The sequence below is a fragment of the Aspergillus tubingensis genome (assembly GCF_013340325.1).
Source record: "Aspergillus tubingensis WU-2223L DNA, scaffold_8, whole genome shotgun sequence".
Taxonomy (NCBI): domain Eukaryota; kingdom Fungi; phylum Ascomycota; class Eurotiomycetes; order Eurotiales; family Aspergillaceae; genus Aspergillus; species Aspergillus tubingensis.
The window spans coordinates 4,993,758-5,017,954 of NW_023336282.1; the positions used below are offsets into that span (position 1 = coordinate 4,993,758).

The 24,197-nt window shown below is 50.1% G+C and overlaps 8 protein-coding genes across 8 annotated transcripts; 3 read left to right on the forward strand and 5 right to left on the reverse strand.

Annotated features, from left to right (window-relative positions):
• Nucleotides 1–49: 49 nt before the first annotated feature.
• On the reverse strand, nt 50–1,723 carry AtWU_07939 (uncharacterized protein; the record flags this gene model as incomplete). Its single annotated transcript, XM_035503048.1, has 2 exons — nt 50–632; nt 720–1,723. 2 exons carry the CDS (start codon nt 1,721–1,723, stop codon nt 50–52), a joined length of 1,587 nt encoding a protein of 528 aa, XP_035358941.1.
• Nucleotides 1,724–3,327: 1,604 nt separating this feature from the next.
• Nucleotides 3,328–4,354, reverse strand: AtWU_07940 (ring finger domain protein; the record flags this gene model as incomplete). The annotated part of the gene is made up of 2 exons (XM_035503049.1): nt 3,328–3,474; nt 3,530–4,354. 2 exons carry the CDS (start codon nt 4,352–4,354, stop codon nt 3,328–3,330), a joined length of 972 nt encoding a protein of 323 aa, XP_035358942.1.
• Nucleotides 4,355–4,778: 424 nt separating this feature from the next.
• pre8 (proteasome core particle subunit alpha 2) lies at nt 4,779–5,845 on the forward strand (the record flags this gene model as incomplete). Its single annotated transcript, XM_035503050.1, has 5 exons — nt 4,779–4,822; nt 4,874–4,893; nt 4,952–5,002; nt 5,071–5,676; nt 5,727–5,845. 5 exons carry the CDS (start codon nt 4,779–4,781, stop codon nt 5,843–5,845), a joined length of 840 nt encoding a protein of 279 aa, XP_035358943.1.
• A 1,269-nt stretch (nt 5,846–7,114) lies between these two features.
• AtWU_07942 (uncharacterized protein) lies at nt 7,115–8,137 on the forward strand (the record flags this gene model as incomplete). Its single annotated transcript, XM_035503051.1, has 1 exon — nt 7,115–8,137. The coding sequence occupies one exon, from the start codon at nt 7,115–7,117 to the stop codon at nt 8,135–8,137; it is 1,023 nt and encodes a 340-aa protein (XP_035358944.1).
• A 185-nt stretch (nt 8,138–8,322) lies between these two features.
• Nucleotides 8,323–10,108, reverse strand: AtWU_07943 (uncharacterized protein; the record flags this gene model as incomplete). Its single annotated transcript, XM_035503052.1, has 5 exons — nt 8,323–8,868; nt 8,937–9,535; nt 9,600–9,652; nt 9,749–10,007; nt 10,066–10,108. 5 exons carry the CDS (start codon nt 10,106–10,108, stop codon nt 8,323–8,325), a joined length of 1,500 nt encoding a protein of 499 aa, XP_035358945.1.
• Nucleotides 10,109–13,895: 3,787 nt separating this feature from the next.
• AtWU_07944 (uncharacterized protein) lies at nt 13,896–14,408 on the forward strand (the record flags this gene model as incomplete). The annotated part of the gene is made up of 1 exon (XM_035503053.1): nt 13,896–14,408. One exon carries the CDS (start codon nt 13,896–13,898, stop codon nt 14,406–14,408), a length of 513 nt encoding a protein of 170 aa, XP_035358946.1.
• A 2,139-nt stretch (nt 14,409–16,547) lies between these two features.
• Nucleotides 16,548–18,806, reverse strand: AtWU_07945 (M3 family metallopeptidase; the record flags this gene model as incomplete). The annotated part of the gene is made up of 3 exons (XM_035503054.1): nt 16,548–16,740; nt 16,800–17,440; nt 17,490–18,806. The coding sequence occupies 3 exons, from the start codon at nt 18,804–18,806 to the stop codon at nt 16,548–16,550; spliced, it is 2,151 nt and encodes a 716-aa protein (XP_035358947.1).
• A 914-nt stretch (nt 18,807–19,720) lies between these two features.
• AtWU_07946 (stearoyl-CoA 9-desaturase sdeA) lies at nt 19,721–21,151 on the reverse strand (the record flags this gene model as incomplete). The annotated part of the gene is made up of 2 exons (XM_035503055.1): nt 19,721–20,850; nt 20,911–21,151. 2 exons carry the CDS (start codon nt 21,149–21,151, stop codon nt 19,721–19,723), a joined length of 1,371 nt encoding a protein of 456 aa, XP_035358948.1.
• Nucleotides 21,152–24,197: the final 3,046 nt, after the last annotated feature.

Sequence of the window (24,197 nt, forward strand, 5' to 3'; positions counted from 1 at the left end):
ATGACCTAACCAGTGTCAAATGAGCTTCATCCAAACCTAAAAGTCACCTTCAAAACACCCAACCATCATCCGAATCCTCATCATCCTTAGAGCCAGACACAGCAGGCTGCGCAGCCTTAGCCAGCGCCTCATACGCAAAGTCCCGGACCTTGACGGTAGGATCCATCTCCGCAGTGAAAGGAACGTAATCTTTAACCCCAGCCACTGTCTTCGCTTCTTCCTCCTCCTTCTTCTTCTCCTCCTTCGCCTGTTCATACGCCACCTTCCTGGCCTCTGCCCGCTGAGCAGCCTGGCGCTGCCGCTCACGCTCACCCTCGATATGGTGCGCGAGCATGGCGCTCCTCCAGGCCTGAGGAGTCTCCTGCATCTCTCTGTAGTGAGGCTCCGTGTACCGCTCCTTGATGTCCACCGTGACTCTGATAATGGCATCATAGCTCTCTATGGCCCGGTTGATCAGATCCCAAACTGCGATCAAGGCGCGGGTCATTTCCACGCGCACGGGGTTCCAGTTCTCCTTCACTGGAAGCTGACGCTGGTAGTCATTCATGAAGTCGGTGTAGATGTACGCGTCGAAAAAGTCCAGGAAGACGGTGAGAAGGTCACGTTCAGATGGGCGGGGCTTGTTGAGATGACTATAGGGGGGTAAACGTTAGTTGACTTTGCTTTGATTTGCTTTGTGGTATTGAGTGAGAGAATGGGATGGAGGGGTAAGGACATACTTAAGGATCAGTTCGGTCATGTTTCTGAACCGAGTCACCACGTTGTACTGTGTATCTTCTGCGATCTGCTTAACCGAATACTCAACGCGGCGCGCCCAGGTGAGTTCCTGCTGCAAGATGTGATCCACGATGCTGATGCATTTCTTGAGTTCCTCCAAGTGGTGCATGACCTCTTTGATTTCGTCTTTGGTCAGTCCGAGGACTGGATCCACGGGAGTAGCGTGTCTGCGAAAGAGGAGGAGCTCAAGTCGAAGAACAGTGTTGCTCATTTCGATGAAGCGTGTTTTGGTAGTCAGGCTCATGTGTTCGGAGCTGGTCATGGTCCGCATTTGCTCGAGGGTGCTCTTCTTGCGCTCCTCGGCAACAAGTGGAACCGAGTCGGAGCCAACTCCTACGTGTTGGTTGTTCGAGACGCCGGTGTTCAACTGTGAGGCCAGGGTAGGGGGGCTTTCGATCTTAGGAGTCTCTGATACATTGGTCATTGTGCTCGCGTTGGTTGTTTCCTCTTCACCCGCCATGGTGAAGGAAAGAGGCGCGGTTGCCAGCGAGTCAATTTGTCTGAAGCTGATGACTTCGTCGCAAAGCTTGGAGATAGCTAGTTTGTATGATTCTTCGATCTGCCTGTTCTGGCGGGCGTCACGGTTTTCACACGATCTGTCGTACTCGGGAAAACGCTCTGTGTTAAGGTGTAGAGGAAGTGGGAGACCAGAATTGGGGTTGTTTTGAGTAATGAAGGTCGGAGTGGGCTCGATGGGTTCCTCATTCACTGAGGGTCCGGGCTCCCCAATGCTCTCGCTTCTATTATCAGGTACGTTTGCCATGGTTGCCTCCATGGCAGCAATCTCGTTGTTGGTTTCGATAGGAGAGACCATTTCGTCTTCATCATGTGCCTGCTCGGGATACGCCTCAAGATATGCGATGTGGTGGCGGTACAGGTCACGGATACAGGACTCTATACTCGACTTGGCGGAGAGAGTGCCACTGCCTGTGAGTGCAGATGCCATGATAGGCAGGTGGTCGCGTGTCCTAGAACTGTGAAAAGTACACTGGGAGCTGGGGAGAGATCGCCGCAACAGGATATCACAACTGCTCAGATGTGTTCATGAACACCGGAGATCTTGAAGCAACTGCTTGCGTGATAGAGAACCATGCACAACTGCTCTTGCAGAAGAAAGATCACACACAGTATCACAACGCCTTGAGTATCTTGAGAAAGACTGAATATGGTGATGTTGGATGAGAGTGATGACGAGAGAAGAAGAACACTGGGAGATCATCTTCATGAGAACACTTATCAAAGCGGGCCATGCGATCTCGGCGACGACTAAGCAACAAAAGATTCACTGTGTATACTGCTGCCAACGCCTTGGACTACTTGACCGTGCGGCTGTGATCACAGGAACAGCGGTTGTGGGCACAGGGACGGAGATTTTCTGGATGTGACTATCTACTAGAACGGCTATCTTTGACCGTTCGAGATAGTTGGCCTGGAAAGTTGCAATCGCTGGCACGATATCGAACCAACCCGCTATACATGTGGCTCGTGTCTATAGGTATTGCTTCTATCCTCTGGCAGAAGTAGGGCTATAAGCTTACCCAACGATTCTGGCTTTAACTGACATGAAGAACAGATGAAGACTACTAGGGCTCAAGGCCATGAATCGAGGATAAAACACAGAATTTCTCACTTGGTATGGGACCAACCTAGTGTCTCAATCACCACCCATACTGAATCGAGGATTGCATTGTAAATGTGGAATGTCGCAAATAACTCCATGTCTCATGAATTAATAGTTGGGCGTTGTATAGTGGATCGACCACTGGCGGAACGGCCCTTCCCGTGGTTCGGCTCAAGCACTACTATCTATAATGGAGAACTAAACTTGGTGATGATGGCATGGGCAAAAGACCAAGATAGTCTTCATATAAAAAAAATTACATGAATGAGATTGCTATCGCTAATAAATGATTTTTCGATATTCGGTCTTCGAATAGGTGCTCTTGCGGTGGGCAGATACCCCTGGAATAAGCACGCGGATAGTCAGAGTTGGATGTCCCTACTCGCTTGGAGGCAGTGTTGATTCCCCTTGTTGAGGTGCAATAAGTTACAGAAGTAGGATTGCCTCGATCGATGTGGAGCAAGTCTCAGTTAATTCTTCCCACCGGCACAGCTTGGCTCGAGAAACTAACACGTACTTAGAAAAAACATTAAATAAAGGCACAAGGTAATAACATTCAGGGTATATGAAACTACATATCATGAGTGTACCGCATCTCAATCCATGACGCTTACTGAAAGAATCGAGCGCCTAGTTTAATCGAGATGCAGTTTGACCCTCCCTCCAGTCATGACTGCGGAAACTAAGCAGGTGAAAAGGAAAGAACAAAACGTCCTCGCCAGCCACACTACTTAAACAGAACATGATCTGTGAGGTTAGCGAGGGTCTGCCTCGTTCTTCGCACAGTGACTGATTGGCACCTCATTGATAAGGAGTGTGACAACTCAAAGTAGTGCGTGGATATCGCCAGCGAATAGAGCACTTAAAGAAACAAAAACAAATTTGGATACGAAGGTTCATGACTGTACATGACATACGTCGGACCAGGGTCAGTCTTCCTTCTTACTTTCCTCGGACTTTTCAGCAGAGGCTTTATCATCTTCATCCTCGTCGTCGGGCAACGGAACATCCATGACTCGCTCTCCGGCTTTTTCTAAAGCCCTGCAGCTCCATGTTCTTACACCTTTGTAGACGGCCTAGTATTCGCGGTCAGAAGTTGCTAGAAAAAGAGTAATCATCATGTAAACATACCCAAAGGAAACTACCAACACCGATGACGATGACCAACCACGCGACGCGGTTGCGGCCAGAATTCCTTCCGCCACCAAACATCCCTGTGCCGCGCAGTGTCAATCCATGCCATGAAGAAAGCGCAAACACAGCCTTGATGAAAGACAGGAAGCCCAAAGAGGCTAGCCCCTTGATGAAGTGCTCAGTCCAGGAAGCCTCTTCATTGTCAGGTAATATACTCGACACAGGGCGTGTATCCCAGTAGTCTGAGCGGATAATGGGGTCCATAGGGTCCACGTATAGATTAATGATCGGGTCAGCAATAAAACCAAGTAAAAATACAGTCAACATTAGAATAATTAGAGTAAGTCCAAGCTGCGTCAATGGGCTACTGATCCAGTGTGCCCATCGGAGGCGCTCTAAGCGATAGTGGAAGCCACATGTCGGACAGTGCCAGTAATTCCTCTTGCCGTAGCCTGGGTCCGCATGTCGCCAAAGTTGTAGGCATCCCTCATGCACATAACGCGAGGATCCTTTGCATTTGCAAGGGCGAAGCAACCGACCCGACTCCGGGTCTGAGGACTGGTATGTCACGCGTTGCTTGGACTGAAGAAACCCAGGCAGGTGTTCGGATGGAGGAGAGAAGGTAGGGTAGACGGTCTCTAGGCAGATGCGACATGTACGAGGAGGGTAATGCTTTTCGGAAGTCTCGCCTGAAGATTGCGAGGGTTCATCAGGTCCAGCAACATCTTCTGGACTCTGCCTTACATCCAAGTCAGGGTCCGAAGCTGAGACGGAGGCAGAGCTCGAAGGCCACTGCCAGAGCGGCTCATTGCGCAGGTCCATTCTGCCTTTGCCCAAACAGTCTCAGAGCTAATGGCATAATATGATTCTCAGACCTACCAGCGATCTGAGAACCTCGGGCAGCAATTGGTAGGCGTCTGTGTCGAGAGATGCGCGAGGACGAGGAGAAAAAAGAGGGAAAAGTGGGTGAGGGAAAAAGAGGCCAGCTTAAAAAGGCGATGTGGAGAAGAAGTCGTGCCGTAACCGCACTAGCCGCTCGCCTACCGTCACCGCCCGAGGCGCGGCTTGGCGCCGAACCAGCCGGCGGTGCTGCTGCTGCTGCGTCAACATCCTGCCGCCTGCTGTCCTTGAGGGTAGCTCCATTCTTGATCCCCCACGACCTCATCCCATCTCCGTTCACCTTTCATCCATCACATTTGCACATTCTCATACCCCCCGGAGCTTGTAATTGTGGAAAAACGCACTCATGGCTGATCGCTACTCCTTTTCTCTGACCACGTTCTCCCCCAGGTAAGAGAAGCTCACTGCTCGATAGCTAGGGTCCTTGCTAACATTGCTCAGCGGAAAGCTGGTTCAGATTGGTAATGAAGACAGCTACCTATTGTTAGCTGTTTAAACAAGTGTGCTGACTAGTTCTAGAATATGCCTTGAACGCTGTCAACCAGGGTGTAACTGCTCTGGGCATCAAAGGTATGACATAGCTCTGATCCACCCGGCCTAGCTTCGAATAGCTACTGATGACCACCGCTACTCAACAGCTACCAACGGAATTGTTCTGGCAACCGAAAAGAAAGCCAACTCGCCTCTCATTGACCCACCTTCCCTCTCCAAGATCTCCCTGATTACACCCGACATCGGCATGGTCTACGCTGGAATGGGCCCAGATTACCGTGTGCTCGTGGACCGGGCCCGCAAGGTTTCTCACACTGGCTACAAGCGCATCTATAACGAATACCCCCCTACCCGGATATTAGTGCAGGACGTTGCCCGTGTTGTTCAAGAAGCGACCCAGTCTGGTGGTGTCCGACCGTACGGTGTCAGCTTGTTGATTGCTGGCTGGGACGAGGGCGTTGAGCCTGAATCAGGAGAGGCTCAGCAGGGTGATGGTGAGGACGAGCCTAAGAAAGCAACCGGCAAGACGGGTGGTATCTTAAAGGGCGGCCCCAGTCTGTACCAGGTCGACCCCAGTGGCAGTTACTATCCGTGGAAGGCCACGGCCATTGGAAGACATGCGACGAGCGCAAAGACATTCCTTGAGAAACGTTACACCGAGGGTCTCGAGCTGGAAGATGCCATTCACATTGCTCTCCTGACTTTGAAGGAGACTATTGAGGGAGAGATGAACGGTGATACGATAGAAATTGGTGAGTTTCACATCTGGTAGATTCTATTGCTATCATGCTGACGATAACAGGCATTGTTGGTCCTCCTGCCGATCATCTGCTTGGTTATGAGGGTGTTGAAGGATCGCGCGGACCCCGTTTCAGGAAGCTGAGTAAGGAGGAGATTGAGGACTATCTCACCAACCTATGAACTACCCCATAGATCGATACAGATCTTGACATATGAGCCTTGTAGTATAATAGACACGACTCAAGTCTTGCGAGGTTCCCGCGATATGACAGGGCGTCCCGGCCACGCAGAAACCGGGGAGCTGAATGGTGGGTTTTCAGGAGTGACCCTGGAACCTGACGAAATATTGGGCGGTTCTAGACTCGCCAGTAATACTTCAAAAACCTGATCGGAAATGAATGTTATTGTCAATGAAATTGCACGACTGCACCTGTCTTCCTAGACCCAGTAATTGGGCTGCTGGGCTTTGGGCCTGCAGGCCACACAGCATCTGCAGGATGGACTGGACCCATAGAGCCCCCATTGTAACGTCGTAGCCAGTCCGTCCTTTTTATTTCCTGCAAAATGGCAATGACCAATTTAGCTCGGGGGGAAAGCCTAGGCGTTTACACAGAAGCAATTCCGGCGTTGGACCTTTCGATTGTCAGTGGGCGGGTCACTGCAGCAGTCACACGTCCATCAGCGCCAGCCATCTTGACTAGTGATCGCCGACGCCATTCCTTCCACCAATTTCTCCGCAGCAAAAGCAATGACTAAGACCAGCAAGCCTAAGCGGGGACTCAACAATGGCGATTTTACCTGTCATCCAGCTCGCCGATCGGACAAGACTTCCTCAAAACATCGTCCGCTCGTCCCTGAGTTGACATTCTAACCATCGTCCACCCTCGCCGTGGCCCAAGCTTGATCTGCCCCCAAACCCCAAGCCCCTCCACCACTGGCAACTAGCTTCGCATCCTTCCACTTCCCCAGATCTGACGGCGCTAGGACATTAGATGAAACTCTGTCAGAGGTGGCCCGGACTTTATCGACTACTCTGGATAGTTGTACCACGTCAGGACCCTGGATGCGGTGTGTTGTGCAGACTCCAATTCGACAGCCTTTCCTTCTTGGGATATCCATTGATGCCTGACGCTACCGTGAGCTTGATTGATGGTTGCGACTCGTTTGTTCCAAGGCTGAGAACATGTGGATGGTACTCTGACCACAGCAATCGACATTGATGGCGCGGGTACTCAGAGACGGCGAACTGCCTACGACGACTTCATTCAATTAGTTGAGAGCTGAGAGTGTGAATCTCAATCTGCAATCTGCTCAGGTGGCCATTAACGTTGTGGTCTTCACTTCGGTTGGCTTTCAAATATAGCCTGTGACGCTGGCGCTATCGATACCCGGCTCGTGCACACGGAATGCTAATTCTGTGTTTCCCTGACTTCGCATTTATCGACTACTATGTCCGTATCATCTACGAAAGACCCGCTGGATGGCATCAGCGGCGAACTCGCAAGCAGTGGTGGTGCCTTCAAAGCCACATTGCTATTCTTCATGGCCATTGCCTGCTACAATGTGGCTGAGCTAGTTGTCATGGTCCTATCGACCTTCCGACGATGGAAGGGCCTATACTTTTGGAGCCTGCTGTTATCGGGCTGCGCAGGCGTGCTACCATACACATTGGGCTTCATTATGAAGTTCTTTACTCAAGCCCCTTCGAATCTCTCTGTCACTATACTTAGTATCGGCTGGTGGGTCATGGTCACGGGCCAGGCGGTTGTCCTGTACTCACGACTCCACCTCGTCATTTGCGACGAGCGCATCCTACAGCGAGTGCTGTACATGATTATTGCGAATGTATTCCTCCTACATGTACCCACGACAGTCCTGACATACGGATCCAATGCTGTCGGTGATGAACAGCCGGCCTGGGTAATTGGATACAATATCATGGAGAAGGTTCAGATGACCGGCTTTACCATCCAGGAGATCGTTCTGTCTGGACTATATATGTGGGAGACATTGTTGATGCTGCGGATATGTCTTGTCCGTGAGAACCAAAAAATCATGTATCAGTTGATTTGGATTAACGTCGCTATGCTGGTTATGGACCTCATATTACTGGGCCTTGAGTATGCCAGCTTCTATGCTGTGCAGATCACGCTGAAAGGAGCGATATACAGTATCAAACTGAAGCTCGAATTTGCTGTTTTGGGCCGGCTCGTTGCTGTGGTACAGAATCGCCGGCCGATATCGATCGACCGGGACATCAACCTCTATTCTTTGGACCGAGAAACTACCAGCGCTCCAGATCGGAGCCTAGCATCTGCTGGAGAAAGTGTATCCAGCCGCACACCGTTTTGTGTTCCAGGCACAGGGTACGCGAATGGGACGCATAGAAACATCAACCTCGACACCGGAAAACTCGTGACCATGAGGGAGCTTTCAGCTTGGGTTCAGCGGCCAAATGACGATCACTGCTGACGCACAACTCGCATTCTTGACGATGATGTATCGACTAGTTCATTCATAGAATTGGTGCGGGTGCCATAAAGCGTGTTTCAGCACCTGTGCACTGCGCCCTATTCAAAACAATGGGTATATATAGAAGTCTATACTGAGGCAGATAATACTTTGATCCTCTGCTCACAAACCACGTCACCTTTGACCTACTCAAATACCCCTTCCGAATCTTCCTCATCCTGGCTGTCCGCAATCTCCTCTGCCTTTCGCTTCCGCTGGCTTGCAGTATCGTGAGCTGAGTCGGATTGGACATCTTGTGCTTGCTCTTTCTGTGCTTGAATCTCCTGGGCCTGTATCTTCTGTATGTGCTCTTGTGTGTGCCCTTCGTGCACAGGCTCTTCATGCATCAACGATTCAATTACGGGCTCTTCTGGTGCAGGTTGATTTTGCGCAGACTCCTCTTGTGCAGACTCTTCTGATGCGGGCTCGTCTGGTACAGGCTCTTCTGGTGCAGGGTCTTCTGGTGCAGGGTCTCCTGGTGCAGGGTCTTCGGGCGCAAGCTCCTCTTGTGCGGAATCGTCCTGTGCTTGGTAATCTTCAAGCTCTGGCTCTTCCTCCTCCACCGGTTCCTCTTCCAATGGTTCTTCCGGTTCGAGCGCATCTTCATCCTGTGCTTGCTTCTCCCCAACTTGTACGGCGACGCCATCCTCTCCATTACCCTCGAGCCCCATCTCAACAGCATACAATCCATCCTAGTCGACAAGTCAACACATCTACAGCCAAGCAAATAATCGACAGAGGAAATCAAAGAAGAACTCACATTTGCAACCCGAAAAGGCACTACGGTGGTTTTGTCCCTAACAGTGACAAGCCTCCCATCCCTCTTCATGACCTCGGCAACCCTCACCCATCCGCCATCCCCACCATACCCAAAGTCACCATAAACGCCGATCCGAGCACGAACACATGATTCCCACCCCCTTCCACTCAATATGGGAGACAGCGTTGCCCTCACCTGTCCCCGAATTCGGGTATGCGTTTGGTTAATAACCAAAATTGCCAGATCCGCCCTGCTTGCGAACTTCACCAATTGAGCAGCAAGATCGCTTATAACATTCCACTTTCGCGTTGTGAGCCATTTCTGGACATCCCTCTGCGCTTGCTGGGGTTGGTTGATATCACTAGGATTAGGGAAATAAGGAGTAAAGGGGGCAGAGACAGAGTCTATAACAAGGAGAGTTGTGTTTGGGGGTGGAAAAGAGGTAGGTGGATGATGGAAGAGGGAGAGGAGATGAGGGAGCGTGGGGGCACGAATATATGTTAGATTTTCCGTCAAGGACCTGGGAGATGACGGCGAAGCAGGAGACTGCAACTCGAGCAGTTTGCGCAGTCGAGGCCTAGGAAGCGGCGATGCCGTATCTTCAATCACCCCAAAGAACAACCGTTAACTCATATCAAACACAAGCAGTAGGAGGAAACCTACCTATCCAAACAACCCCTTCCCCCCTCCCCAGCGCACCAGCAGCAGCATTCAACCTGTCACCATTTATCAGCACACATATTACAAGAATACCCATCCACATCCACTCCACTCAAACCACTAATAGATAGATAATAGAGAAATAAACTCACCCCAACATCGTCTTCCCCGCCCCCGGCGGCCCAAACACCTCCGTAACATGACCAACCGGCAACCCCTTTAGCTGTTCTCCTTTTCCCTCAGAAAACTCACGTATTCGCTCATTTGTCGTCGACGACGATATCACCGGTGCAGAGATCGCCTCATCCAACGCGACCAGCTCAGTCGGGATGGCCTTTCTGCCTGAGGCAGCATCCGGGAACGCGGTGGACGCGTGTAGGGACTGCGAGGCCGGGAAGGAGATTACGCGGTCTGGTGAGTGTTTAGTAGTAATTCTTCTATGAGGAAATGAATTTGAGGATATACATACGAGGATCCTGAGTAGATAGGGGAGGAAGATCTAGGTGGTTCATTTCTGGTGTTGTGTTGGGGTGATTTGGTGGATAGGTTCACGCGTCACGCACGCGTTTTGGTGGTTATTGATGTGTGTCTATTGTTGGGGATGAGGGTGGGCGGGGGTCATGGTCGGGGCATTGTTATTGTGGATGTATTATTCTCTTGGGGTAGATGGAAGTAGAGCGCAAATAGATGTAGGGAAGTAGTAAGAATGGCGGACTGTTTCTTAGTCTGATTGGGTATGCTGGAGTTGAGGTTGGATTTAAAGTGGTGGTTGATGCATCCATCCATTGACAGTGAGTGGTGTTCCGCTCTTCCTTCCCGGTGGTTCACTTTATCTTGATTATCTAGCCTTTCGGCATCGTGTGGGATTTTAGTTCATTTATGTGATCACAATGACAGAATCTTTTGACTAGATATTTTAAATGTATAGTAGTAGGAATAGTGTTTGTGATTTTCTGAGTAAATCTTCACAGATTTTATTTGTCTCCGAGGTTCACTTGCATTTGTATACTATAACATTTTATGCGAAAAGCATTAACATTCACAAATCATGTCGCACAGTGTATCATAGGGACAACAGTAAATCAGGATTATTTGAATAAACAGCCAGTACAAAATCTGGCTTATAAATATGTCCATAAAAATGCTTCATCAAACGATGACGCAATCGGGTCATGCCTCGTCATACAGGTGTCGAGATTCCCCGACCTATTTGGAATCTCCACCACACAAATGATGACTTCTGTGAAAATTTACCGGGAAATTCCAATTATTTCAGTGCTTCTAGACATTCAAGAAGGCTGACAGAACTATGGTAAGTCCCGATCTCTTATGGATTTACCCTGCTGTATGCAGGGAATTTCCTCCCATGGACTAGTAGCTCAAGGCCCACCCACTCATATATAAACAGCCACGGCCCTGCTACTAATCCAGTCTTTCTTTCATCATCAGCAAACACAGTCTGATCAGAGTCTCTAATATATAAACCATCACCAAGCAACAGAGGGGGCGTTCGCCCCCTCAACACTATAAACAACCTATATAATACACAATTCATTACCATAATTTCGCGACACGAAAGATGGCGAAAAAGAAAGCGGCCCATTCCCATATCAATGACACTGTGGCTTCGTGGACAGTGTCCAATTGTCACGGTGATCCGCAATGACTCTTGGCTCTGCTCTGTCCAATTCAAGGTTCTTCGGCTTGAGCTCAATCACTGTTCCTGGCGTGTCGCTGCATCAGTCGTCTCGATGCCGTCTCATCAACGGAATATTTCCACCATGTGAACCGAAGATGACTTAAGAGAGACATGCAGGTGCCTGTGACCAGAGAACTGACCTTCGATGGACATATGGGTCTGTGCTGGGTGGAGAGGCGGAGCTGCGGCACATCGCACTGTTCTTCAATGTTTTCCTTTGGAGTTGTTGGTATATAAAGCTATCAATGAGTTGACGAATGATAGCGAAATGACCGACGATGGTGGTGCTCTGGCCCGGTTTGGTCTGGACATTGATCGCATACACATCCCTGATAGCATCAACCCTTTCTTTCTCAGAGGCCACGTACGCGGTATCTAAATGTTGCTTGATAAATATAAAGCTATCTTGGGGAAATGACTGCCTGTGGCAACTAGTACCGAAGAAGGTACGAATACTTGTGGGTGCTATTTGCCGTAAACTGACACGCCATGGGGTCTGCAAAGTGAAATACGGATATATAGACCCTTACCAGGCCAAAAGAGGCAGACAGAGAATAAGAGGGCGGAGCTATTTGACTGCTCTGTCGATAATCGGAGCCTCAATCTTGCATGGCAAGAAATGCCTAACGAACCGACCCATCTACAATCGTCGTGGCTAGCCGGAGAAATGTCATGGGTAGAGAACATGACGCCTCTACACAAAAGCCAGGAATAGGAGGAGCCACAAAATAGAATCGAAGAGGAACTACTAGTGGTTGCGGTGGGAAGCTCCAGGGCAGTGTGAAACTCGGCGAGTTCAGTCGTTGAGAGGCTCCCTGAGATACCTTTCCCAGACCCCATGACTGAAAGAAAACATGCTACAAATGTCTCTCCTACAACAAGCTGTTATTTTGCTACCACCCAGCTTATCCACTACCTCCTCAAACATCACTTTTCAATGACTTCTTTCATCCATGCTCGTCACGCGAGACGCCCGAGCCATGCTTGAGTACTTCCACACGATTCCCCGACCTTGAGGGAAAGCCCCTGCAACACCACGAGATGCTTTTCTTCTCGAAAAATGCTTTTGTTCTCGCGAGAGTACAAGCTCATCCCAGAATACTCCATTCCGTCAGCAACACAGTCCAGCTACCCCTTTTTCAAACATCCTTTTCAAGGTGCAGACAGGACATCAGAGCGATGCCTTTTAAGGAGCGGGTGGATCGTGATATCTTTTCTTTCCATACCACAGCTGACGCTGTATCGACATGCGATTTGCACTACCATTCGCCTCGCTACAATATGATGCCCTCAAAGATTGGGTGTGGGTGTGCTTCTGCACATGCGATGGCCTGTTCTGAAGAACGTCAGCATAGAGAATAAACATAAGATAAAAAGGCAGGGAGACGGACTATTGTGATGGCAGATGCGGGTCTCTTGAATCCTGTGGCTCCCGTATCCTTTGTTGCCCTAACCTTCAGATCACTTGTGCAATGTGCGCCGTTCTGGTATCAAGGAATAGCCCCTCGAGAGCTTATATACTGAGTCGCTGTTATTCAGACACCATCCTCTCCGGTTGGCTTGCTGCAGTTAGTTGCTATCTTATATCAAGAGCTGGAGAACAAGTGATTGTGGGAGAATACCCACTCTCGACAAATGGGAGTATTGAGCATTATAAGTACAACAATCTTCTCTGAAGTCCGGGCAGTTTTACATCAAGCGGAGGCTAGTGGCTGGTACATCTTAGGCTGCGTCGCATGACTGGCTTGAGCTATCGATGATATTGATACTGTCTGAAAGAAATGTACTGCCTTAGCATCGAATGCCGCGTTGCTTAGCCGAGTATATCTGATCTTGTCGAATACACAACAGTGAATGTCCATGATTTGGGGCTGGCTCTTCGGAATAAACAGCATTGACGAAGTGGCACGACATCCAATGAACTCGACAGGCCCCCTCCGGACTGTGGTCCTACTGAAGATGAGTACGCAGAGGAGATGTTTACTCGCATCTTGGTCCCTTGTTTTCACCCATCAGCGGTACAGACTCGGTGCACTTTGACATTTCCCACCAGGAACCCGGATCTGGTGAGCACGACAGGCTATTTTCAAGTCTCGACATGATGCCAGTTAAGGCTTTCATATGTATGTGAAGACACCTTGAATGGCGTGTGAAAGAATTACTGGAGCAGAATAGGGTCTGCTTGCTGGTCCGGAGGTTATATATATACTACACCTACCAAGACACAGAGACTGTCAGGAAAGGAGAAGATCATGGGTCGAGTTACTCTGGCTGATTCAGATCAGGATATCTGTTCCATGACCTTGGCAAACCTTGCCCTGTTTGGCGTTGTTGATGATGCTAGACTCCATTTACTCGTGACTAATAGAAGTATGGTTGAGGAGAAGTGTCAGACCATTGTGCGGGGGCTCGAGATACGGTGTCGGTATAGACTAGTTGGCGTCCATACCAGAGACGGTTACGAATCATCAGTCTCAATTGACACTATTACCTTTCCCTGCCATCCATCAATCCGTTTTGTTCCTCCATACGAGCAGGGCACACGGAAATGAGATGGCCAATTATTCTTTGTTTCGAGTGATAATATGCCCCATTTGAATATGTCGCTCTCAGACTCGGATTCCGAGCCTGAGGTTCCTAGACCTCTGAACACGCTCCATATCATGATCCGAGAGATGTTGTATGAGATGCAAGAAAACGGGTCCACCATTTCGGCCCTAGAAGCATGGGTTGAGACTGTGGACTCAGAAGCATACAGAAAGGATCCATGGCCTCAGGACCTTATAGACGCCCATGCCCACTACAAGGCGTTAGTCGCGGAGATTAACTCGAAGAGGATGGCTTACAACAATTCTGCTCATTACAGCCTAAGAGAGAAGCTGCGCTACACACCAAAAGTCCAACTAGAACGCCTGACGCAAGAAGAAGTGTCTAACTACAGCCGAAGAGATACCTCGACATTGGGCATCAATATCAATATCAACATCAACATCATCTTGTTGATCCTGGTGATCCATGTCTTCTGGGTCTGGCGTCATAGTACCATCTTTTTCAATACTCTCTCTGGACATCATGAAAGAAAAAGACGCACGATTGGGAAAAATATCATGTAAGAAAGAATTTCGAGTTCTACTACCATACACAAAAGCTTTCAGACGAACCGAACCTGCTACTCTCTACAACAGGGCAGTCCAAAGATAACCCTCCTTGAACAAAATAAACCTACAACTTCTCGAAGCGGGAACCATCATTGACAAGATCAAGCAGACAAAGAATATACAAGCCAGACTCAACGTCCAGACCTACGGAAGCAGGCAAGAAGACGCAAAAAGTTCCAAATCACCATTTGTCAATTCGGAAGCAGGTAACCCTCTGTTGCTTCCAACTCCATGAAAGTTACTAACTTCCACTCTTTCCGATTTGAAGCTCTCTTTGAGGTCTCTCGTACACTTATCGCATAGCCCCGAGAAGGCTACGAAGCCGTGTCCCGCGCGTAACGGACCAATTTCCCTTTCCTTGGGCCCGTGCCTACAAACCCAGCTGTGGTTCTACATCCGTTGCTTACCGGTGACGGTCAGGAGCTCATGCATATCCAGAAGGTTCTGTGGAAATATATCTGGGACCCGCGACCCGGCTAATTGGGAATGTTCAGGCGATGAGGCCACTTGCAGAAGGGGGACTGGGTGTGATCGACGTCGAAACAATGCAGGAGGCGCTGAACATGTACTGGATCCAGGCGTATCTGCAGAGCGGCTGTGGAAAGGGCTGTATCACCGCAAAATTGACTACCCTAAGCTGACAGACCTCTACTGGAAGCTTTTGTTGAACAAAGTCACAACGGGAGAGTGAAAACTCCTATGATTGGAGATTTCTTGCCTCATCTCCTGCTTGTTTCCCTCTTTCAATCCAGGTTGAACTACAACTCAATTCTGTTGTCCTCGGTATATAATCACTGATGAAAGAAAGAAAGAATACTACCCTCTAAGCGAGCAGTGATGCTTTGATGGTTTCAAATACAAAATGCCTACACACTATACGCTCGTCGCAGAAAATGACACATTACAACCATTCACTTGTCTTCGATATATATTCTATGATGAAGGAGGAACTTACCACTACCACCGTCTGAACAGCACCGATACCGAGGCGACATCAAGCTCACAACGTCGTTGCAGAACAGTCTTACTGCCGAGGTACAAGTTACATAAACCGAAAGGGGTGGCTCATTCGTCTCTATATACATAGCATACAAAGAAAACAGTGATCATGTGCAAGAACTGATCCGCTTGTTTACCATCTAGCAAGCAATGCAGAGATTGTACAAATCAGCGAGAAGGAAAGCAACGTCGCCAATGCATCGCTCGAATTCGCTTTTGAATATACCAATTTGAGATGGTCAAGATGGATATGGAGGTAGTGCTCTGGCTGATATCTCGTGATGATATTAGTGTTTCTCTTCTCGGCGTGATGTGGCTCGGTTCGATTTGCGAGGAACATACATGATGGCGCGAGAAGAATAAACCTGCCGTCATTACTTACCCCAATCTGTCTTACAAAGGCATTATGCAATTCGGGAATGATAAGAAACCCCTTCAATATGGCGTATCGCTATCATCGTCTACTTCAAGTGGCTGCTACTGATACCAATCACGGCTTCTCTGACGCCCTGCCCGTCCGCCCTGGTTGGTGTCTGTATTTGTTGCATAACGACAACAAAACAAGGCTTTGTATGGAGGGTTCTGGAACATCCATTTCCGAACTCATGTACTATCTATACAAGCTGCACAAAAGAAGAAATCTTTGAGATCTGAACGGACTGCTGCGGTGGTGGTTGGTTAGTTATCTTGTTGATGGCCGTCATAATACAATGGTGCTGCTGTTGCTGGGGATTGATATGGTTTTGGAGGGTATTATAGGAGGGAAGATAGATATATAGATATGTGGATTGTCGGTGTTTTGTGTGCTTGGAAGTTAGGAAGTGGGTGTCTTGGTGGTTGGTTGGTGGAAGATTACCTGCCGATGATTGGCCTGGGGCGGAATTACTACTTCACGTCGTGCAGTGGCTTTGCTGCAGTATGAAGAGGATGATTATTCACTCGATGGCGTCTGATTGGTTTGAAAATCATATGTATATATTCAGATTTCTCATTCGAAGTAGTCAATGACTAGCTCCAACATTATCATCTACAACAGTTGTTTTATCCAGCCCTTTACTATTATCCAAGTCAGCCGGTTTCATCATCCTCCCAAGTCTAAGCCAATCCCATATCCTTGTAGAAGGCGTCAGTCTTGGGCTCACGGCCCAAGAACTCCGTCAATGTCGTCATCTCATCCTGGCTACCTCCCTTCTCAAGCACCTTGTACCGGTAGCGACGGCCAGCAGTCGGGTTCATGGGGTCGTCCTTGAAGACGGTGTAGAACATGTCGGTAGAGTAGACTTGCGAGCTGTTATGAGTGTTAGTACTTGTCATATAATGGTGACGCCGAATGTGGGATAGACATACCTCAGGTAACCATAATAACCAGCATCATAGCCCCCGATCAAGTGACCAAAGGTGGCCTCACCATGGCCCCATTCCTCGCCCAGGCCAAGGCTCTCCGGGCCCTCCATCTGTGTGATCTGCTTGCGCAGGGAGTTGTATGTAGCCGAGATAGGAAGCTCCTTGATCTTCTCGTGGCTCTCGGGCTGGTGGACGGTCATGTCGAAGATACCAAAGTGCAGCTGGCGAAGGTTGAACAGGGCATCGTTGACGTGCTTGGTGCGGATGAGGTTCTCGATAACGGAGTCAGGGATCTGCTCCGAGGGGGCTTCCTGGCTACCGGCTTGCTCCTTCCAGGCGGCGAGGTAGTCAGGAGAGAGAGTGGAGTAGTGCTTGCTGAGGGACTTGAGCTGGGATGGGGTCCAGCACCAGTTCTCGAGCATCTGACTGGGTGCTTCGACGAAGTCCCGGACGGTGTTGGTGCCGTGGAAACGGGAGTAGATCGTCTTGGCGACGAGGTCGTGGATGCCGTGGCCGAGTTCGTGGAAGAGAGTCACGACTTCGTCGTGCTTGAGCAAGCTGGGCTTCTTGGGAGTCGGCTTGGTGAAGTTGCACACCAGCGCAGTAGCCGGGTAGCGGCGGTTGCCCTCGGCGTCGATGAAACCCTATAGATGTCAGTAAATGTTATTGTTTTGTGCTTTGTAGGGTGCCTACCGGCTGCAAGTTGAAGTTGGCAGCGTGACCGTACTTGCCAGTCCGGGGGAAAAGATCCAAGTACAGATAGCCGACGAAGCCGCTGCCCTCACCCTCATCGTTCCAGACACTGAAGATCTGGACGTCCTCATGCCAGACAATGTCGCTGCCCTTACCGGTGGGAGCCACCTTCTCCCGGTCCTCACCAGTGATCTCCACAAAGACAAGACCGAAAAGCTCTTCAAAGATCTTCAGCATGCCCTCGATGGTGGTCTGAAGAGGGAAGTACTCGGCAATGAGCTGCTGGTCCAGGGAGTAGTCCTTCTCCAGCATAAGACGGTCGTAGAATCTGTGGTCCCACAGGTAGTAGTGGCCATCGAACTTCTCTCCACGGGACTCCAAGTCGGACTTCTTGAATTCGAGCAGGCTCTTAATCTCCTTCTGCCCACCGGCCGTCAAACGAGACCGCAGGTCACCCAGGAAGGTGTTGACCGTCTCCGGGGTCTTGGCCATCTTGTCCTCAATGCGGAATGCCGCGTGGTTGGGGTAACCGAGCAGACGAGCGGCCTCATCACGCAGGATAATGGCCTCACGGAAAAGAGGCACGTTCTGGTTGCACTTGTTCTCGTTCTGGATCATGACCTGCTTACGGGTCTCGGGGTTCTTGGCGTACTTCATCGTCGGGAAGAGGTCGGGGTACTTGAAGGTCAGCCAGAGCTTGCCCTCGTGCTCACCCTCACCCTTCTTCAACCCAGCCAGGACATCCTCGGGAACACCGTCGAGCTCTTCGCGGGTGAACCAGAGTCCTTCGTTCTCCTCGTTCAAGTTCTTCTGGAACTCAATGCTGATCTGACTGAGACGCTTCTTGATCTCCTTGAATCGGTCACGCTTGGGTCCAGCCGGAAGACCCAAGCCATTGCGGATGAAATCCTTGTGTTCCTTCTCCAACAGACGGCGAGATTCGGGGTCAAGGGACTCGTTCTTCTTAAGCACGGCGTCGACGAGCTGGAACACATCCTCGCGCATGGCAGCTTCAATGAAGAACTCATCCATCAGCTCCTCCGCCTTGGACGACGCATCCCGCAGCTCTTGTTGGGTGGACACGGCCTGGTAGAAGCCGAGAATGTGCGATTCGAGGGACATGACGTTCTCATCCTGGGCCAAGGGCTTCACGACAGCGTTGAAGGTAGCCGTGTCCGGCTTGACGGTAGCCACGACGTCATCCTGAACTTTGCGGGAGGCTTCAATGAGTCGCTTGGCGTCATCGACAATGGATTGAGCAGTTGCGGTGAAGACGGGGGGAGCCTGAGGAGGGCGGCGGAGGTGTTTGGGGGCCATGCTGGCAGTTGTGAGGGATTTGCGAAGGTTTGTCAAAGCTGAATGGGAGGTTGAAGGAAGTCGAGAGCCGCGGAAATGGCCCAAGACCGAGGAAAGTCTGAAGGCGGGAGAGGAAAGGCGAAGCGGGGGAGCCACGGTGACGAGGAGAACGCCCAAGAGCAGGACGAGGAAGGCGGGTAGATAAAAGGTGGAATGGAGAGGGGAGCGAATGGTGACGGTAAGAGGGGCACAGGTGGTGAAAGGCGGGGTGCTAAGCAAGCTACTGCAATGGAAGAAGCGGATCAATACGTGGCTCGACAGTGGACAGGAGCTGTTTGGTGATGCAGAAGTGCAGCTGAGCTGGTCCCGGCGGAGCCTGCAGTCTGGCCGATCATGTGTTTTCCCTCTCCTCCACCACTAACTAATCTCTCCCCCGTCTTCTCTTTTCTCTTTGTTTGGACTCCACACTTCCTCCTGTCTGGTTCCCTATTCTTCGATCTTTCCGTCATGTTCTCATGACGAAGCTATGGCCCTTTTGACATCCCGATCCACTTTACGTCTGCCGGGTCCAGGGTGTCTATGTCCACTTCTACAGATCTATTACGTAGCTACAAGAGCTTAAAGGTCCTACAGGCAACTGTTCATAAATATGTGATCACACTTTGGATATCTGGATTCTATGCAGGATTTCAACAATCGATGTTCCTCGTCACATCTCGTCGCTTTTTTTCAAATGAAATAGGTAAACCCGCGTCGACTCAAACTCGCTCTGTCGACATAAAAATTAGGCCAACTCCAACAACGCCATACACACGAAAGAATGAACGCCCCGAGTGCTAAATTAAAAGACGAAGGATCGTCGGAGTGGGAAACACAGCGTATTCGCAAATGGTACATCAGAATATAAGGCGAAAGGGTCATGGACATCGCGCCGCTCACGCAGCGTCGGCGGTGGGGATGGGCTCGGGGATCTTGGTGACCTGCTCACCAGCCCGGATCACCCGCTGGCCGGCATCGTCACGAACATAACCGGCGCCCTCCTTCTGGGCCCGCTTCCAGATCTCAACCTCACAGCCACCGCGGATCACACCCACACGCATGGTCGAGAGAAGGTTGTGGGCAGCGTTGGAGTGGTAGTACACACCACCGTTGAACATGGCAGTAGCGTCCTTGCCAATACCAGAGTTGATCATGGCCTTGCCACCAGGGTGGTCCTTGATGAAGTCGGTCACATCGTGAACAACACCGGCAATAGCAACGAGACCACGGCCGTTCTTAGCCTGCTCGACATAGTCGTCCCATTCCATAACGGGCAGCTGGTCGAGAGGGGTACCCCAGTCGAGACGGGAACGCTTCTGGTCAAGCTTCTTCTGGAGCTGCTGGACACGACCCTTCTCGATCTCGTTGGCACGAAACTTCTTCAGGTCGTAAGCCAGACCAAGCTGCTTCCAGGCCCAGATGCTCCACTTGGTCGGGTCGTACTGGTGCCACTCGATAGCGTTACGGTAGTCGGAGGGGAACTCGTGGTGGAAGTTGTGGTATCCCTCGCCGAGAGTGACAAGAGCAGTGATGACGTGGTCACGGGGAGAGTTGCGGTCGTCGAAAGGCTGGTCACCGAGCCAGTGGGCCAGAGAGTTGACGCAGAAAGTGGCCTGCTGGACGAAGAAGATACGCAGGATACCAGCGTAGACGAAACCACCCCACCAGTCACCCCAGCCAAGACCGGACACGAGCATGGGAACAATCAGACCCATGGTGAAAACGACCTTGAGGTAGTTGCGGTGCTGCCAGACGACAACAGGGTCTTCGTTGAGATCGGAGATATCGGTGCGGCCGATACGCTTGGGGTTCTGCTTCATGACCATCCATCCCAGGTGAGAGTAGAGCAGACCCTTGCGGACGGAGTAGGGGTCCTTGTCGGTATCGGTATAACGGTGGTGAGCCCGGTGATCACGCGCCCACCAGCGGATGGAACCTTCGACGGCACCACCACCAACGGCGGCGAGCCAGATACGGAGAGGAAGACGAGCAGAGTAGGAGCAGTGAGCCCAGAGACGATGGTATCCTGGTGGCAAATTTTGTCAGTATGTCTTATCAGTGTTACCTTTCAATGGGGCAAACTAACCTGCGGTGATACCGAGACCAGTGAAGAAGTAATAGATGACGGCCCAGATAGCAGTCTTGACCTGCAAGGGCACCCAAAGGGCCTGGACACAGCCGTACACGGGGATACCGATGATGAGGAAGACGTTCAGCCAGTTGACATGCTTGTACCAGTTGCCGCGTGTCATGACAGTGTCGGCAATGTGGACCTTCTTGGGGTCAGCGGCGCGAGGCCGGGAGGCGTCTGCTGGCTTAGCAGACATGGTGATGTCCTTCGTGTGTATGTCGACCCCTGCAGTATGGTTCGGATGAGGAGGAGAAGGATGCGTGCGGGAGAGGGTGGGTTTAAAGGAAAGGGCCAGAGGCGAGCGATAAAAAAGAGACGGAGAAAAAGGGTGGGGAATGCAATCGAAAGGCCGAAGAAGTAAGCGGCAGATCTGAGCCAGTGAAGGAGGGAAAATTCGGAGGCAGTTGAACTCTACCAGGGTCCACCGGCGGATGATGGTTGGGGAAAAGCAAGGCGGACAATCAATAATAATGATGCGACTATGAGGACACGCGCGTGGAATAAGTAAAGAAGGGTGGCCTGACGGCAAGCTCACTGGTAGATCAGTGAAGTAATCATAAGATCCCGAGGTCCCAAAGTGGTCGACGGGTTTCAACAGACACAAGGAAGGAGAGGGAAGAGGATCAATACTACTATCCAGGCACGTCTGGAAGGTGTCCGGATCGCAGAGTGTATCCGCGATGGCAAATGGCCGGAGTATCTCCAACCATACAGCGCCGCCTGTTCATCCAACTAAGCTTGTTGGGCCACTTCTGATTCGATGGTGCCGCCCGGCCAGAAACTGCCATTCTGGGTAAGGCCGGGAGTGGTCCACCAATCACGATGGTTCAACCATTCGTTGAATCCCCAACGTTTTTTGCCCCTTGATCGCTCTGTGTGGCTGGTGTCATGCCTCGGGTGGCTTGACCCGTGGCTCTCCATCCCGATTTGGATTTCGGGACGGTTTCTTTTTCCGCATCAAAGTATCGCCTGCACGGAGTGGCACAACTCCGTCTAACAAGAGTTGAGCAATTGTCCCCATCTCTTTCTGAGCTGATCCTAATTCTGGAGCATTGAAACATTGAAGTCTTTGCTTATGCGGTGGCCACACTAACGCAATCTAGTGCTATAATCAGCATGTCTTGGATCACTCATTGGTCCACTCAGCTCAGACTTTTCCGTTGAAGGCAGCCCTATGAGTGGACATTATTGCCACCGGCCGAGTTTGAAACGCCAAATTCAGTTTTGGCATGACTGCGAGCCGCAAGCTCCTCGGCACAACCTCTTCCCGGGTGCTCCGTTGATGCTCTTCAAAGTCCGTAGAAAATCTGATGATCGTCGCCACATGATTCAGGCATGCATTCTCCCCCAACACTTTTACTTTCACATCATTTGACAACTGTCCACCACGTGACACATGTGACATTCCTCGCCTTGACTCTTATCGCCTCAGGCAACCACATGATCCAAGCTCGGTTGGGACATGCCAACCCATCCAAGCAAGGCGTCCCACACACCGCAAGTCTTGAAATCATTCCCCAGACAAGGGATCGATTTCACTGGATCCCCACGTTATCAGATGGCCCCAGTGGCATTGAATCAAAGTTATGGACCGGGGCCATTACAGCTCCGTTGAACACGTCGTGCCACTTTCATCTGGTTGGGACAGATCTCGTCCACACCCTATGGTTTGAGCAAAATTTGAGATCATTTTTCACTAACCGCCAATAAAATCATCAATAATTGGGAAAGTCTTTGATTTGTCCAACAGGTTGTTAAACAGCGCATTGCGTGAGATTTGGCTGTTGCTTTTCCTAGACTTGAGTCTGTAGATCTCTTGCGCTTCACTCGGTCCGGAGTATGGATAGACCGAGGTATTTATTTGAGACGGTGAGAGCAAAATACTATTTCACGACTCATTAGAACCACACCATAAGCATGGTGATCAATTAGTAGGCATTGATGATCAACATAGTTTATTGATCGTCACATAATGTTCAATTGATGTGGGTGTACTCCAGTTGGATATATGGACTAGTATGCAAAGACATCCCAAATAGTGAGGTAGATCACCGATCATTTCTATCTGGCAGCTTCAAACTGCTAGATTCAATCCCCTCGCCAGTGGCACATGACAGTACTCCGTAGGAGCAATGCTAATTCTGCTCAGGGGCCTTGAGGGGCAAAAAATGTAGTTGCAGTGCATACCGGGTACATTTCGACCCCTACTACTCAGTTGTTCGACCAACATAAACGGAATATATAATATGCCATTTTCCATATGTACAAACCAACTACCAATACTTCGATCGCTGAACGCCGTGTCTACTTCTTACTACATTTATGACTGCTAGTACTAGTATTTGTTCCATGATTATATGACACATAATAGTACTAATATACAATCACTACTCCATTCTTCCACGTCTATCAAGCTCAAGAGCAATGATCTAGTATTTGTTCGAATACTAAACTTAGAACCTGTACTATAATCTCACGGGCAGTCCAATATTATAGATATTGCACCAATGACTGAACACAATAGTTATTAGTCTAGCATTGCATCACAGCTCTCCAGAAGATGACTGGTCGACTATTCCAAGTCTACCTCTGCATACACACTTCAGAAAAAATGTCGCAGATAACTATAGGACCAGAAGCACTACATCCCATAGTCCAATATACAGCTTCCAACCCTTCATAAACCTCACATCCCCATGACAAATCCTCAAACCATGAAAATATGCACCCACCTATTATCCAACCCCATTACTCACTCATCTCACTCACATTAACTCTACACACCTCCCCTCCGAAATCACCCGCAACGTAGCATCAAAAGCCTCCCCTCTCCCGGCCCTTGCCGATCCGAGGTTGGCAGTGGCCAAAAATACGTGGTTCGGACTGACGGACCGGCTCCACTAGTAGCTCTAGCCCCTTTCGTTTCCCCACGGCCAGATAGAACTAGACAATGCTCAGCCTCTTTGCCGATCGAGGATCGTGTCGGAGAGTTAGGTTCCGAGAAACGGAGAATAGTTATTATCGATTCATAGTAAGGGTGTTAGTAGAGGTATTTGTCACTGAACATACCAGTAGACTATTTAAGGTTGCGCTTGATAGTTGCGGAGTATGGGTATTTCCGTATGCCGGGGGGTTTATGCTGAGATGTGATGAGTGGAGGAGGGGGGGGGGGGGTGTGCACTGGACATCGAGGTTTACTTCCTGATGGATGGGGCATATAATGCTGGATTCTCTCCCCGCTG